Genomic DNA, 14,991 nt, shown 5'->3' with positions numbered 1-14,991 from the left:
CGGTTCTTCGGGTTGACACCCAAATCCCCTTGACACACCCTACTCCCCGCCCATTTTTCCCGTAAATGGAGGTGTGCACCGCACTGCTAGTAGGACTGCCCACTGACAGCTTCTGGACCGCCCACAACATCATCGGGTAATCCAGGCCTGTACCTATTATGATAACCTAGATCATTAATATAATTTCATAATATCGTTTAGATAATGTCATAAAAACTAAAATGGTAAATAGTAGCAAAATCTTGCAGTGTAGAGACCGACCTGTATTAAAGACACAGCACACATTTAGCTGTCCCTTTATACTCGACAATACTGAAGGCGTAACATTAGGTACGTTCTGGGTGGACATGAGCGATAAATATGCCTACATCAATCATTCAAATTGGACAGATGTAATATGATGTAATATAATAGAATCTTGGGGCCACACTGAGACCAATACCAGACTGGGGTCTCCAACTGCAAAACAGCGATGCCAGAGATATACATTTGTAGTTTGTAAAATCATTGTGCAATACAGCCGTATTCAGTGATTATTATTATTATTATTATTATTATTTATTGTTTATATAGCACCATCAAATTCCGTAGAGCTGTACAATGGATAGACAGGACATAACAAGTAGTATGTAACAGAGACAACAGGTGAGGAGGGCCCTGCTCAAACTTATTACGCAATTATTGGTTCAGCTGATCTGCACTTAGTTGATCATCCCCCAAATAAAACATTTACGTTGATCCCTACTCGCCACTTTTAATGTATTACATAATCCAGAGCGCTTACACGACATCGAGTGCAGACTGCTGACCGTTTCTGCACGATTCTGCTGCAGACGGCATTCAGCAATAATGCTAAAATCAGGCTGAATGGATTCATTGAGAGACATGTTGTTTTTGGCAGACTTTAGAACAATTCTAGTAAATGATAAATCCTGCTAATTCCTGGTGTTGATTTAGCTTCATGGTCGTGCTGATAAACACCTATAAAGCAGGGCCATCTGAGGTTCTCCAGCTACTAGAAATTGATGGAGCTTCACTTTTTTCCAATATGAATTATCAAAAACCGCTAAAAGCACAACTGATGGAAAAACAAATCATTTTATAGTTTTTTGCCCCAAAGAAGCTGAGATCAGCGGCTGCCTGTGGCACGGCTGGTATTATTTAATCAATTTCCTGGCCTGACAATCGCAGATAGAAAACTTAGTGGGGAGGAATAATAATACAGATTCTGAGAAAAGGGCCGGCCCTGTTTTGAGAATTAGGACCGGCCAGGGAGGGACAGTTGCCCCCTTACCCCAGGAGCCAGCCCAACCTTGTATAGAACTGTAAAATGTAGTATATGGTGAAAAGTGTCAGTGGATACAGTTACTGTCGTCACTCGGGGGAGAACCGGCACAAATTGGTAATTTTTAAGTACAGCAAACATTTAGTTTGCTTAAGCGTGGCTGTAAGTAGAGAATTTTAAACGTCACAGATCTCGTCTATGCGAGTTCACCGAGTCTACGTCCGCTGTTAATGAATCATTTTGTCAAGAATTTAGTTGTTCCCACAGGGTTGAATCAAGTTGTTTAATTCACATTTAGTTTTTTTGGAAAACACAAACTTTTGTGAAGTATCGTTGTCAGCCCTTCTGTGGAGAAACGTGACTCCATAAAATGCTTGCGCGCCCTGATCCTCATTACCCTGCCCTGCATTGGGAAAGTTCCTGGTTCCTTGGTTCCTTCCGCAGCAATTCACGTTCAGTTAGTTATGTGGATCTTAGTTCAGCGTCAAGTTAACCTTTGAGGCCATTTGGTTTTCTTGTGCATACTTAGGAAGCCCATGTACATGGGAACGATGTGTGGCAATGCCTAGTTCTCCCTCTTTTAAATGTTCTCTGGGGCCCCTACACATGGCTAACTAGATATGGCCCTCCATAAAACCCCCAGAAGGGGGAGAGTTCCCAGGTATAGGCCAGGGCTTATTCCGCCATTCTGCATATGTAATGCGTACACTTTGCACATGTACATTTCCAAGAACATTCTGAATATCGGTCAATAGGTTCCAATATCAGGGGAACTCAAAATCTAGAATAAACTAGATTCAGCATTTAAAATAATCAATAGCAACACGATTCAGGAATATACTATAGAACACAAAATCAGGTTCGTACTCACAGGCCCTAATTTCAATATCAGGTTATAAGATTATAGAAAGCTTTGCTGACAAACCCTGAAATGTATATCTTATCAGATCTGAGAGTATCCGGTCCCAAGTAGGAGAATATGAGAGTACCCTGTCCCTTCACATCCGAACGAATGATTGGTAAAACTCTTGCCTTGGAATTATTATCTGTAATTCAGTAACGTACATATATATAATTGTTCATAAAACTCATAAGGATAAATACTACATTGCTGCCCACAGAGGCTAATATAGATTTTTATTTTACATATATGATTTTTCAGAAATTGCACTATATGGGGAGCTGTCCACAAAGAGTTTAATAATGTTTTTTTATATTTATATATATATATTTAGTTAGTTTATTTTGTATTTTTTTCTAAAACTTGTTCACACCAATCTGTGTCACTTGACATGTAATACAAAATTATCAAAGTCTCTGGTTTTTCCTCAAGAGTCTTATGGAAAAAAAATATTCAGTAATGTAGGTCGGCATTAACAGAAACCTGGTTTTATTTCCTTTCGTTCCAATCTAGCTGCAGACCTGGAGGTTGCCATTCTTGCCAGTGATATGATATAGTCTAGCAGAACATGATAACAGAGCTAGAACACATATTAATGGCTACTATGCAGCTTCCGGAAAAATCTATATTATGCAAAACTGGAACTTTTCTATTAAAAAAAAAAAAAAAAAAAAAAGAACCAACACAATACTGTTGAAAACCTATTTTTAATGTGATACTAGTAATAAAAAAACTGTTGGGAGTTGAAAATGATGATGTCCTGTAAATGGGGAGATTGTTGGGAAATGTTGGCATAAATCTCTTTTTAACTTCTTAGTGCACATTTTAATACTTCTCTGAACATAAATACACAAAATATAACAAAATAATTAATATTGAATAGCTTAATTTTTTTCTTTCTTCTGTAATTTTGTTGATGGCTGTTTTCAGTCCTTTTATTGGTGAATCAATCTTTCCTCCGGACAAACGCTGTTGAATGACCTTCAGGATATAAGAGGTAAGGTGTGGGTGATAACCGCCATAACTTGGTTAGGTTCTCATTGTCTTCTCTTTCTGTCCACCGATCTTGGAACAATCTTTCTTATGTGGTTTTTGCCATTCATATTTTTATATGGGATCTTTTCCCTTGAATTTGATACTTTTACCTGTTTCAACTGAAAATCGAGCTGGAAGAAACGAATGGATATCACAGTTAGGCTATGGAACAGTGTTGATGAATAGACCTAAAATACCCTGGTCTACTGCCGTTTCATTTAGTGTATTGCAATTTATACAGATAATTGATATTTAAGTATTTGTCTGAGACTGTAGTAGTTTGTGATCTCCATACCTGGGAATTCTCTGGGGTTGACTCTGAGTCTCCAGGCGAAGCCCTGCTTCTCGGAGTCTCTGGGCCAGTTTCTTCTTTCTCCCGCAGGGGAGTAACCATGCCCTCTCCTTGCCTTCTTCTCTCCCATTCACCACCCACTAAAGACTGTCGGAGGCTAGTCCCACCCCTTATTGAAGCCACTCCCTCAGAACATGGTATACACGCAGTGTCCCGTGTTTATTGAGACAGTCACAACGTTTGGCCACAGTGCACTATCTCTAATAGAGTTTTGGAGTTTCACTTCGGGTTTGGGCACCTTGAGAGCTATTTGGCTATTATTGAACTAGTCCCGTAACCTGGGCCATGCACTAGGTAGCTTTTTACTCCAACAATTGGTGGAGAACTTCTGATGCCCAAAATGTATCATGTTTGGTTCTCTTAATGATGACATGAGGATATTGTAGAACAGTTGAGACTACAGGAACGTACCCGCGTCGCTGCCCCTGGACTAACTGTCGCAGTTGAGATCTTTGCATAATATCCATCTGCCGAAGCTGTTACACTGTATGTGTCGGGCAGCAATAGCCTAAAATAATCACCACCAGTGCCTGGGGGGAAGAAAAGACACAAGGTGACAAAGGGTTAACTGTGCATGTCATTGCTGCCAGGATGGTGCAAAGGAGCATAAGCCAGTCTTTAAAAATATCTTTTTCTGGTAAGTTTAAAAGCAATTGTGTCTTACGGGCATATTGTAACTGTGCCATTCCAGGATTTAGCAGGTTTTTATATGAATTACATTCTCTGGTTTTCTCTGGTGATGTCATATTAACAAGTCACCATATTTGCCTTATAAGGGAATAGAAGAAATAATTTCAACAAAACTTGAACTTTTTTTTTTTAATAAAACTGCCTATGGCTTGTGGTTTAAGGTTGTTTGTTTCTTTTTCAGTGCTAACATTTTGTAACTATTCGGTTTAAAAATTCATGACTATTTTACTTTGGGAGAGCTCAATTCATAGGAAATTCATTCTCCTGCCCACGACACACCTCCATTTTCCTTTCTTCCCTTTCTGAAGCTTAAAGAAAACATCAACTTCTACCAAAAAAGGAGTAATTTCATAGGGAGGAATAATCTTTCAAATCCTGAGGACGGGATGTTCGGATAGCTGTTGCCATGTTATTTATAAAGTGGGTTCTAATACGTGTATATTGCGTATGGTAAGCAATGGCATGGCTATTAGTGGTTTTTACCTTATTCTGTAAGGTTTGGGAAAATAATAGATCCCCTTTAATGCTTACATCATAAGAAGAGGAAGAGCGATGGGCTTGGTGCATAAGAAGGGGTAGAATAAAGGGAAGCACCAAGGCTATGGGGTATTAAGAATGCCTTACCAGAGGTAACATCGTGATCAATACCACTAACTGAGATGACTGCATTCGCTATTCCATTATTATTTTCATCTGTTACCAAGCCTTTGATGCCTTGGTGAACCTAGAAGACAAAACAAAAATATGCGTTTAACCTATATATGGGATATAAATCTCCTAAACTCAAACATCCAATTCATGAAAAACAAATATTAATAATAATAAATATTAAAAAAATTGTATAATTTATTAAATTAAAAGGTTCCCTGCCTAAAAAGCGTGTCCTATCCATATCATAGCAATCAATATGGACTGGGGCAAAAAAGAGCCCAAAAGTCACAAAAAATAAAGAACAAAGAACCCAACCAGGTTTTCATTGATATAAAATGATATCTTTTTTTTGATGACTTGAGGCTTATTTGAATTTGGTGTTTAAATGCTATGGATACTATGGATCTGGCAGAATGGTGAGACATGTTAAGAGACTGTTACACGTGTTACTATGTGACATGCGGTATCTGTAATGGGTGCTGTATGGCGTTATAGGGCATATAATATAAAAGTGGTCACTGAGCTCAGCCTGTTCAGTGTTTGCTACCCCAGGTTGTATGAAATGTGAAACGGGGCAGTGAACAAAGTGTGTTCTGTGTGCGGTTAATGTGACCCGCGTTACATGTGGAGTATGATGTATAAGCTCAGTGTTTCTCTACTTCCTCTCTCAATCTCCTCTCAGCAGCTACCCTGTTTAGCTCTGTGTTGCGCATGTATATTCTCAAACAGAGAGCTGTTAGTGAATGGGATCCATTTACTGGAAAGTAATAGTCCCTGATCATCGGGGGCCCCGGAGTGTTTTTATTGCATGTAGTGGCCGCTCTGCAGCTTGATGCTTGAGGACAAATAGGTGACATTAAGTGGCAAAGTGAGAGGGCTGTGGATGGCTTTGCGAAGGGTTAATCCTAGTAACACATAACTGTGATAACTGCAAACTGTTGTGAATTTAAAGCCACTCTCCCGAAAATGTTTGCTTTTGCAGCATGCTCTTGGTTATACCTTTTTAGAGAGTACTTAAAGTTCTCAAAGTACGGTACTTGTTTTCTTTTTTTTTTCTTTATAGTTTTTGCACAGGGTTCATAGATTGTCCTTCAACAGTCACAAGCTCCCTTCATATATTTTAGTTGTTATACAGCGGTAAATCACAGTATTTGGTATGAGAAATTGACCTTAATATTTCCTGCAATTATGACCATGTAAGCATGCAGTTACAGGTACATCGCCTACAAAATCAACATGAAAACGCTCCACGAAAGTGTCAAGTTTGGTACGAGATGTTAATCTTCAGGCCGAGGAAATGGATTTTAGTCCCACTACCAGCCTATCAAGTTCCTCCGGCTGCCACCTACGTCCACCAACCGTATGCCCCATGGGTGGAAGCGTAGAGCAAAAATGGTGGAGTAAAACCAGAAGAGGCTGGAACTCCTGTTGGGCCAAGAATTTGCCTCATGCAGCACCCCTGAATAAATGGACCTCTAAATAAGTCTTGTAGAAAATCAAAAGACGCTTGTGTTGGTGAGGACTCCTCAACAGAAAGCATCTAGAGACTAGCTGAATAGATAAAGAGCGCTAAAAAGACTTTAGCTCTGATAACGTCACTCTAGTGATAAGATACGGCGGATGATGACCGTGTGAAGGTTTTACCTCTTCGATGTATGTGATCAGAGCTTCACGATTCCCGAGCCACTCTCGCTCCAGTTCTTCCTCCCGTGGGAACTTGTTACAGCTTAGCTCCAGCGTAATTTCAAAACAGTTTGTGTGAAGGTAGTTAAAGTCCTGCATTCCTGTAAAAATGACATGAAAGATTTAGATGTTAAAAGTAACAAATAAAATCCAGCTCCAATTCAGATCATTCCAGTTGACCCTTGTAGTCCAAGTGGGGACACGACCACCGGAAGCTCCCGTCTAGACGTTTTTATGGGTTTGTGTCTCTAAAACCTGTAGGATCTTTGGGATTACAATGGAGTCTGACGCGTCAGCCTACGAGACATCTTCTACTTCTATGGCAATAAAGCCGAACCATGCATTTTTCTTTTGTCCCTACCAGACTACCTTGACTACCAGCTAGAATGAATGCGGTCCGACAATGAGGGTTTTCTTTTTGTTAATGATGCAATATGACGAATACATTTTAAAGTATGGATGTTCACAAGTAACAGGGTCAAGAATACACCATCAGGAGCTCAATAGGGTTGATATAATATAATTGGGGGGGGGGTATCAAGCAGATCCTGGGAAAAGGATCCCATAGCATGCATATAAGGTGGGTTTTTAGTCTCTAAACATTATCCCATAGGTTTCTTTAGCATATAGAGCTTTAAAATGCAACAAGAAAGTGTAGAAAAGTTACAGATCCTCTAAAAGACTCAGTCAATTAGATTTTTAGTGTGTTGTACTATATTCTATAATATATTGTGCTTAATAATTCTATAGGAAAAATATTTTTGTTCCATATTAACTAAATGTAACGCTGTGTTAAACGTTAAGACTTATACAGTATATTTTATACACCAAGCTTAATTAATTAATTTTTTACAATCCCAGAAATAATCTCTTCAACAATCTTAAACACCGGTATTTGCCTTGGTTTGGCCTAAATTGACCTCAGCACAACTATTGTTTTCATGCAAGCCTTTAGAGACCGCGAGCACAAATTAACCTGTTCCGTGCCAGAGGAGTAGTCAACCCAAAAGAGTAAAGAGGTTCAAATAAAATGTGAGTTACATGAAAATCCATACGTTCACATATGTTTGCTAATGCCAACATAATTCTGTTTTACTTTGTTTTATTCCTTACAGCAGATATATCAGTAGCATAGCTACCAAGTATCCTTCTTTACGAGGGACAGTCCCTCCTTTGGCCATTGACAAGCATGATCAGAGTTGCAACAGCTGTTGGCTATTCCACCGTAGACCGAGGCTGGATCAGCTTTGAGAGGGTTTTCTCTAATATTCTGCTGAAGTCACTAAACCAAAGCTCACAAACAGTCAGCTCGTATGTTCTATTTTAAATATTTTATTGGTTTAGAGGGTAATGCCCTGATCACATAGCGATTCACTGGCTGAGAAGGATATCACACATCCCTATTGGCATCCTTTAGAACATGTGTAGGTGGCTTTTTAAGGCAAATTAGTTGGAATCGTTTCAGAGTATGTTTAACCCCTTAATGAGAAAGCCCGTACATGTACGGGCTCAAAATGCATTGTTTTCAATGGGTTTAGGGACCACCCATTGTCCTTAAGGGGTTAACAATGGAAGTGTAATTTAACATTAGCCTTGTTAGGGTCTCGTCCCATATATATATATATATATATATATATATATATATGTATAAATTAGCAATCATAGTAGACCAGCTTTTGTAGCGAGAGATCCCAATGATGCAATAATGTAAGTTATTGCTGCACACTCCATATGTTGAAACAGGTCAGTGAATGTTTAGTCCTCACCTTTGCTTAGTGAATACCAAGAGGCCCCATTGGTGATTCCATCTGGAAAGTAATCCCCACAGTTCCACCCTTGGTGCATCCAACCATGCGCATAAGAATAAGCCTTCGCAAGCTGCAAGAAGAGACAAGAAATCATTAAAAACGGATAATCTAAGCAAACAACATATTTTTTTAAACGCTAAAAAATAAGATAATGCTGCCCACGTCAGATCTGGCCTCCGATCTTAACGTCTGTAAGTTAAAACATTTCACAAAATTATTATTGTGGGAATAGCTATGACCGCTTCCCTTTAAGGTAGTTTAAGGGTATATTTCTAGCTGAGAAACCTATAAGCTAAAAAGATCTATTAAAAATATATATTTTTTAGAAAACTAACCAAAACAATTAATGACTTAATATGTTTCAGGTGGAGTGGTAAGAAAATCTTCCACCGTAACGAAAGCAGCACATTTACAAATATTATCGATCTGAAAAGATCCACGGATCATTGTATTTCAAGCCAATGTAGGGACAGAGGCGCTTGGCATAATAACTGTTTATATGACGTTCAAAATTTTATAGGAAATCCGAATATCCTATTTGGACAAAAGTACTGGGACCATTGCCTTCCCAGAAGAGTGGAAGCTGTTATTGCTGCAAAGGACTACATATTAATGCCCATGTATTTAGAATGTGATGTCATCAAAATCCCTGTTGGTGTAATGGCCAGGTGTCCCAATACTTTTGTCCATATAGTGTATATTGTACAGCCCTGGTATATGGAGTTATAATAAATACATTTCACATATATTATTACATATTTGAGTTACCTTTTTAAAAAGCTTGTCGTCGGGTGTACCTGTATAGCCAGTGCGTCGATAACCTCTTGTTCTCAGATCTTTGGATTTATCGTATGGGTAGTTGGCTACTACAGCCCCGCCATGTAAGTTTGCGGAAAGCACAAAATTATAACTTTTCATCCATTCGATTGTTACCAATGTCTCCTGTTCTACCTGTAAACCGAAATATTTGTGAAATAATCATTTGTATTGTATGGTTACTACGGTAATTCTTTCAAAGAGGTTCGTTTTCACAAACCAGGATGAGTGATATAAAAAAGGTAAGTTTTTCCATATCAAAGACTGCCTATCCACTTTAACTACGTGAATGAGTCTTGTTTTTTCAATTTAAAACAAAATTTAATGTATCTTTTGCAATAAGTAACTTCCATGTAGATTTAAAGTGTAACCGACATAAAATAATATATCAGTGCATATTAAAGAGGTAGGAATCCATCTATACATTGGGTTGGCCATAGTTCTTGGTGTTTAAAGGCAATCATGCTTGTGTTTCAGTGCATTTCCCGATGGGTTAGAAAGTAGTGGTAGAATAGGAACAAGAATCTCCGGCACAACATATAGAAAAAGTTATGTCTCGCTTAAAATGGACCATGTTATATCTCACATAATGATACTGGAGCCAACAAGTGATTTGTTAGCTGTTGTGGAACTGAAATCCCATGACTCTTCTTTTAAACATTGCTACAAATCTTCTGAAGGAATGATTGTTTAGGATCACGGGTTAAGTAGCTAGCATCAGCTGGTTAGTTTGTTGGCTTTCCTTTGATCTGGAACCGTGAATCAGCTTTCTGATCCGAGTCCTACCTGGTTTCTCCAGTTGTCTGGCAGAGGAATGTGATGATTTTGTCCTCCATTTTTCTCATTGAAATACATGACAATATTGAGATCTGGGAAGTTACGATTAAGATCCACTTCGTTGATGTTGTTTCTTCCAGTAAGATATCCATTTGTGTCTGGTCCCTGCACAGCACATTATGGGTAAATTTAGGTAGAATTATAGAATTCATGCAGTTATAAAAAAAAACACAGCGAAGATAAAAGTAATTCATTGTGGTCTCCAGCAAGCCTGGAACACCCCCCACATTTAACTGTTGCGCTCTGTGCTACCCCATACCTCCCAAGTGTCCCCTTCTGGGAGGAATAGTCACAGTTTGGGACCTAAATCTCGGTGTCCCCCTTACTTGCCCCTGATGCCTTTCTTTTCTGGGGAGCTCAGGAAGTTTTAGTGGGTGCATCATGGTGTTATTATAGTCCTAAGATCACAGCGCATAGATTACATTTTGCAAATAAACAATGTAATTATTTTAAATACCCTTTTCCGTTGTATAAATAGGTCCCAAAGCTAAATAAAAACTAGTAGTAAAGCCCCGCCATGGCCACGTCCCTTCAACTCTTTGGCCGTTTGAAAACGTCTCGGGCCGGCTACCCTGTGCCTCCTAGGATGATATTTTCACTACGCAGCCCTATGCTGAAGTGCAGGTCGATCAAAGTCAAATTATCAAACAGCTCTTCGTATTAAAAATCATATTAAATAATCAGATGCAGAATGATACATCGCTGTGCTAAAGTCATTGCGATGTTTATTTATTTTGTATGATACATAAATCTTTGTTACTGGTTGACATGGACCATTTAAACTTTGGGCTTCTTAAAATCTGGAACCACTTATGTTCATGAACAACGGAGTAAAATGTTATGTACAAAGTGCACAATAAATCTAATAGGGGACTGCAGATCAATGGATGAAGATATGGTTTCCATATCCCATTCGCTTTAAAAGAGCACTTTAGTCATTTACAGATTGCAGACCCATATAGGTGCCTTCCTGCGTTCCTTCTGAACATCACAGACCTGACCCAGGCCAACTGCATTTGCTTTTATTAGAAAATATAGAAATCTGAAACGGAAGCTTTTGGGTTTATTTCTTTTTATGTAATTTTAGTAATTGAGGTTTGGACTGAAGAAGGGTTCGTAATCTTTTTCTTGACAGTTTCTAATGCATTAGATGTTATTCTGTCAAAATTGCTAAAAAAAACAACCCCCAAAACATACAAAAAGTCAAATATAAGTATTGAGTAAGTACCTGGTCTGCTGCCACTTCATACCCGTCTGGATTCATGGAAGGCATGATATGGATCCGCGTGTCCTGTATTAGCCTGGTTATCCGCTCATTACCATTTTGATATTCTTCACATAAAAACTCAGCCAGTTGGATCAGGAGCTCTCTCCCGAGGACCTCATTGCCATGCATGTTTCCAACATACTTAAATTCTGGCTCCACTAAAGGAAAAGAAATGACACGTGTGAATTAGATCTATGTACCTGCTGTCCTACATAACATTTAACCTTCGCAATGCTAAACGGAGTCACATTTTGATTACTTAAGCTGAATCTTGGACACCCAAAAATGCATATATATATATATATATATAAAACAAACCAAAAAGCATTGTGAGCTCCTAGAAAAGGTGAATATCAGCGCAGAACAAATGGACACATCTTAAGTCCCCTGAAGATGTACTGTCTCTCCTAAAGATGCATGTTTGACTTTGGGGTCTATTCACTAAAGGATTGGTTGGTATGAGAATTTGCAGGACAGTTCTGGTTTCTACTTCCCTCGATTCGCTAACCATCTGCACAATGTATGTTTTCATGATTAAGGATAGTCGCTGATTAAACTATACATTACACAGGGCCAGCCAAGCTCTTCTTACAGCAGACCCTTATTGGCTGATGGACCTTCATAATATAAAGTGAAGTCAAGGACCTGAAAACAACTCTAACTTTAGTGAATAAAGCCTAGCACTAAATGCACTAGCAATGCGCGTAACAAACTAACGTGAATAGAAGCAATTACTGTCTAAGTGTCCTGATGGACAGCGCCTCCAGGCAAACACTACTTGCAATGCCAACACCTATTAGAACAATTACACAGCTAATCAATGCAAATTGGGGGTCTTAAAAGCAACACATATCATGTCACCTGAACAATGGCGACCCCAATGTGCTCCGTCACCCAGGCTTAAAAAAAACATGTAGATCACTATCTCTAAAGTCATTAATGAACGGGGGCTGTTGGCCAAAAAGAAAAAAAGCCAATAAAAGGTAAGGGTGCTATGTCAGTCAAGAGATAAAAGAACAATACTGTTTGAAATGTAAATAGCCTTTAATGATTAACTAAGAAGGCGCCTGCAGCAGTGGCCAGGAAATATACATACAATCTCATTAAAGGACCTCTTTGGTAAAACGAAGTTGAGTCTTGTCTTAATATTCACGAAAAACAAATGATGACGGACTCTCGAGAGGTCAATGTTGATATTGATCTACTGCTTTCCCTAATCCAACATTCTAAGTTCCATATGGTTAATAAACACATGTGTTTACAGAATAAGCAAGGCCATTGGAGCAGTCATCGCTTCTTCCTGTTCGCAGGGTTCCTCCTCTCCATTTAAGCTTTTCCTCCCCTTTGTTGGGTTACTGCACTACCCGATGAAAGTGATTGACTCTTTTGGACTTAGTAAGAGAGAGGTGAAGAAAAGGAAGACGACTTAAGGACAGGAAACTCATTTTTGTGCTTCCTTTATCGCCTTCTCAACTTCCTTGGGGCAAAATACTCAACATCAAAAAATATATATATATATATTCCAAGACAAGTATATTGATGGAAAATAAAAAAAAAAACATGTTTTAATCATTTGATTTATTTATATAAGGCGGCAGTTGGCAATTTTACTGAGTTTGCTAGGTCGCACGGACTCCTGATTTAGTAGATAAAACTCTAAAAATGGGTCCATGTAAAAGTAGTCCGATCACAGTAGCCGATACACTCAATGGTTGGATTAAATGGAACTTTTCTCCTTAAATAATATAACACAGGAAAAAAAATTAATTGTAGATTTTTTTTCCCCGTAAAATAAGACATCATACTGTAGGATGTGTCAAACTTTTAGATTCAGTAATTTAATGGGGGGCTGAGATTTCAGAGTAATATTACATTTTAAGACCTTTGTCCCCAATGTCCATGTTTAATACCGTTTGATCCCTGTTGAATTGTGAATACCTATGTATTAGTTGGTTCGCAAAAAACGGCCACTTTGTGTGACAAATTAAGCCTTAATCCAGATAAAAAATCGATGTTCATGTTCTTTCTTTGCAACAAAGTTACAAAATGAAGTAACAGTGAAAATGTTGTGCCAAATAATATTATTTTGCTGATTCTGCTCACGCTCCAGTAGTTAATTTAAACCTTTCTTTAATAAACAGGAGTGAGAAGGGAGGCTTTAAAACTAATCTGATGCTGAAAGGAAAAATATTAGTAAATAATAATAATAAAAAAAATAAAAAACTGCATGTTGCTTGTACATTGTACAGAACAAGGTGGGTATTTCAGAAAGGGTTAATTAATGTCTATACCTCACATGTAGCAGTGACGTTTTTTTGTTTGTTTTTAGAAATGCCAATATACATATGTATAATTGTGTAAAATGTGCTTAAAGACACAAGTCCGGTTTATTATACAGAAGGGTTCTTATTGTATTACTCATTTAAAATGTAAAATGCAGAAATGGAATAACTTATTAAAGTATGCAAATTCCCCCCCTTAACATACATTTTATTGAGCTCAAGAAAAAAATAAATTAGTGTTCTTTCTGCGTAATACCAGCTAATATACAATACTTACGGATTTCATGTCTTCCTGGATTATCACTAAATTCGATGACGTAAAGGTGCCTTCCTTGGACACTTCTTCCAATACTGTAAATCCTGGTGATGTATGGACACTCATTTTGTACGTTGAACAGCGCTCTCACCAGGTCATCGTAGCGGTGATGGAAAAAATTGAGCGAGGCTGATAACTGACACAGGAGTAACAGTTTAAGAAGCGACCGTAATCCCAAATGCATTCTTCCTGCTATGGTTTCTTTACCACTAAATTTCCATATACAAAGTAACACAGCTCTCCTGTTTTCTCTTTCGCAAGTGTGAACTACAACCAGCCTGCTCCAGTTTCAAAGGGAAGTGCCAACCCTCTCCAGCCTAGTGGATAGGAGCCTGAGAGGTGGACTGTATAAAGAGCTGACTTTGATCGGACTCCTCCCTGTATAGCTCCACAGCATCCCACACCATGATTTACAGCTGTGGATTCTGAGTTTTTTTTGTCCCATGTCCACCCTCCCTTATCCCCTTGGGCCCCCACACCGGCCAAGGTGATCCTTTCCTTCTTCAGCCTCGAACGCTGCACATGTTGCAACCTTCGTTCATTCATTAACTAACCCGCAAACTGACCCCTTTTGTCAATTAACCAGTTCCTTTTCAGTAATTCGTTTCCAGGAGGAATCTAAAATTGAAAATGCAAGTTGTGTTCATCCAACGCAACATTTTGTAGCATTCCTATACATGGATAGTGAGAGCGGAAGAAAACCAGTTGGTCCATCTACCTGGTTTTGAATCAATTTTTACTTATTAATCCTTCAGGTATCCTTGATGCACATCCCAAGTTTTCTTGAATTCCTTTACTGTGTTTCTATTTCCACTGGAAGCCTATTCTATTTTGTCAAATTACCCCCGTCAGCCAGAAACATTCCATCCTGTCCTCATCTTTTTATTAAACGCTATTCTATCAAAGAATATCTATAGTAATTCCACTCTCTCTGTGTTTTTAAAGAGTGTACACCAGGGAAATGGCCAGTGGGATGCTGGCCAACAGTGCCACACACTCGGTCCGGGAGGGCACTGGAGTGGCAAATTGGGGGCATAAGTGTGCAGTCACCAGCTGGATAAGCCAGGC

General features: G+C 38.7%; 1 protein-coding gene across 1 annotated transcript; it reads right to left on the bottom strand.

Moving 5' to 3' along the window:
- Window positions 1-3,223: 3,223 nt before the first annotated feature.
- Window positions 3,224-14,107, bottom strand: LOC149277616 (carboxypeptidase N catalytic chain-like). Its single transcript, XM_089502670.1, has 9 exons — window positions 13,885-14,107; window positions 11,287-11,483; window positions 10,008-10,163; window positions 9,174-9,356; window positions 8,364-8,475; window positions 6,559-6,698; window positions 4,888-4,987; window positions 3,985-4,103; window positions 3,224-3,352 (listed from the first exon to the last, which is right to left on the bottom strand). The coding sequence occupies exons 1-9, from the start codon at window positions 14,105-14,107 to the stop codon at window positions 3,224-3,226; spliced, it is 1,359 nt and encodes a 452-aa protein (XP_089358796.1).
- Window positions 14,108-14,991: the final 884 nt, after the last annotated feature.

This window comes from Sceloporus occidentalis, unplaced genomic scaffold (assembly GCF_023333645.1).
Source record: "Sceloporus occidentalis isolate IW3139 unplaced genomic scaffold, rSceOcc1.0.p SCAF_208, whole genome shotgun sequence".
Taxonomy (NCBI): Eukaryota; Metazoa; Chordata; class Lepidosauria; order Squamata; family Phrynosomatidae; genus Sceloporus; species Sceloporus occidentalis.
The sequence above is the reverse complement of the archived record's forward strand: the minus strand, read 5'-3'. Positions and strand labels throughout refer to the sequence as shown.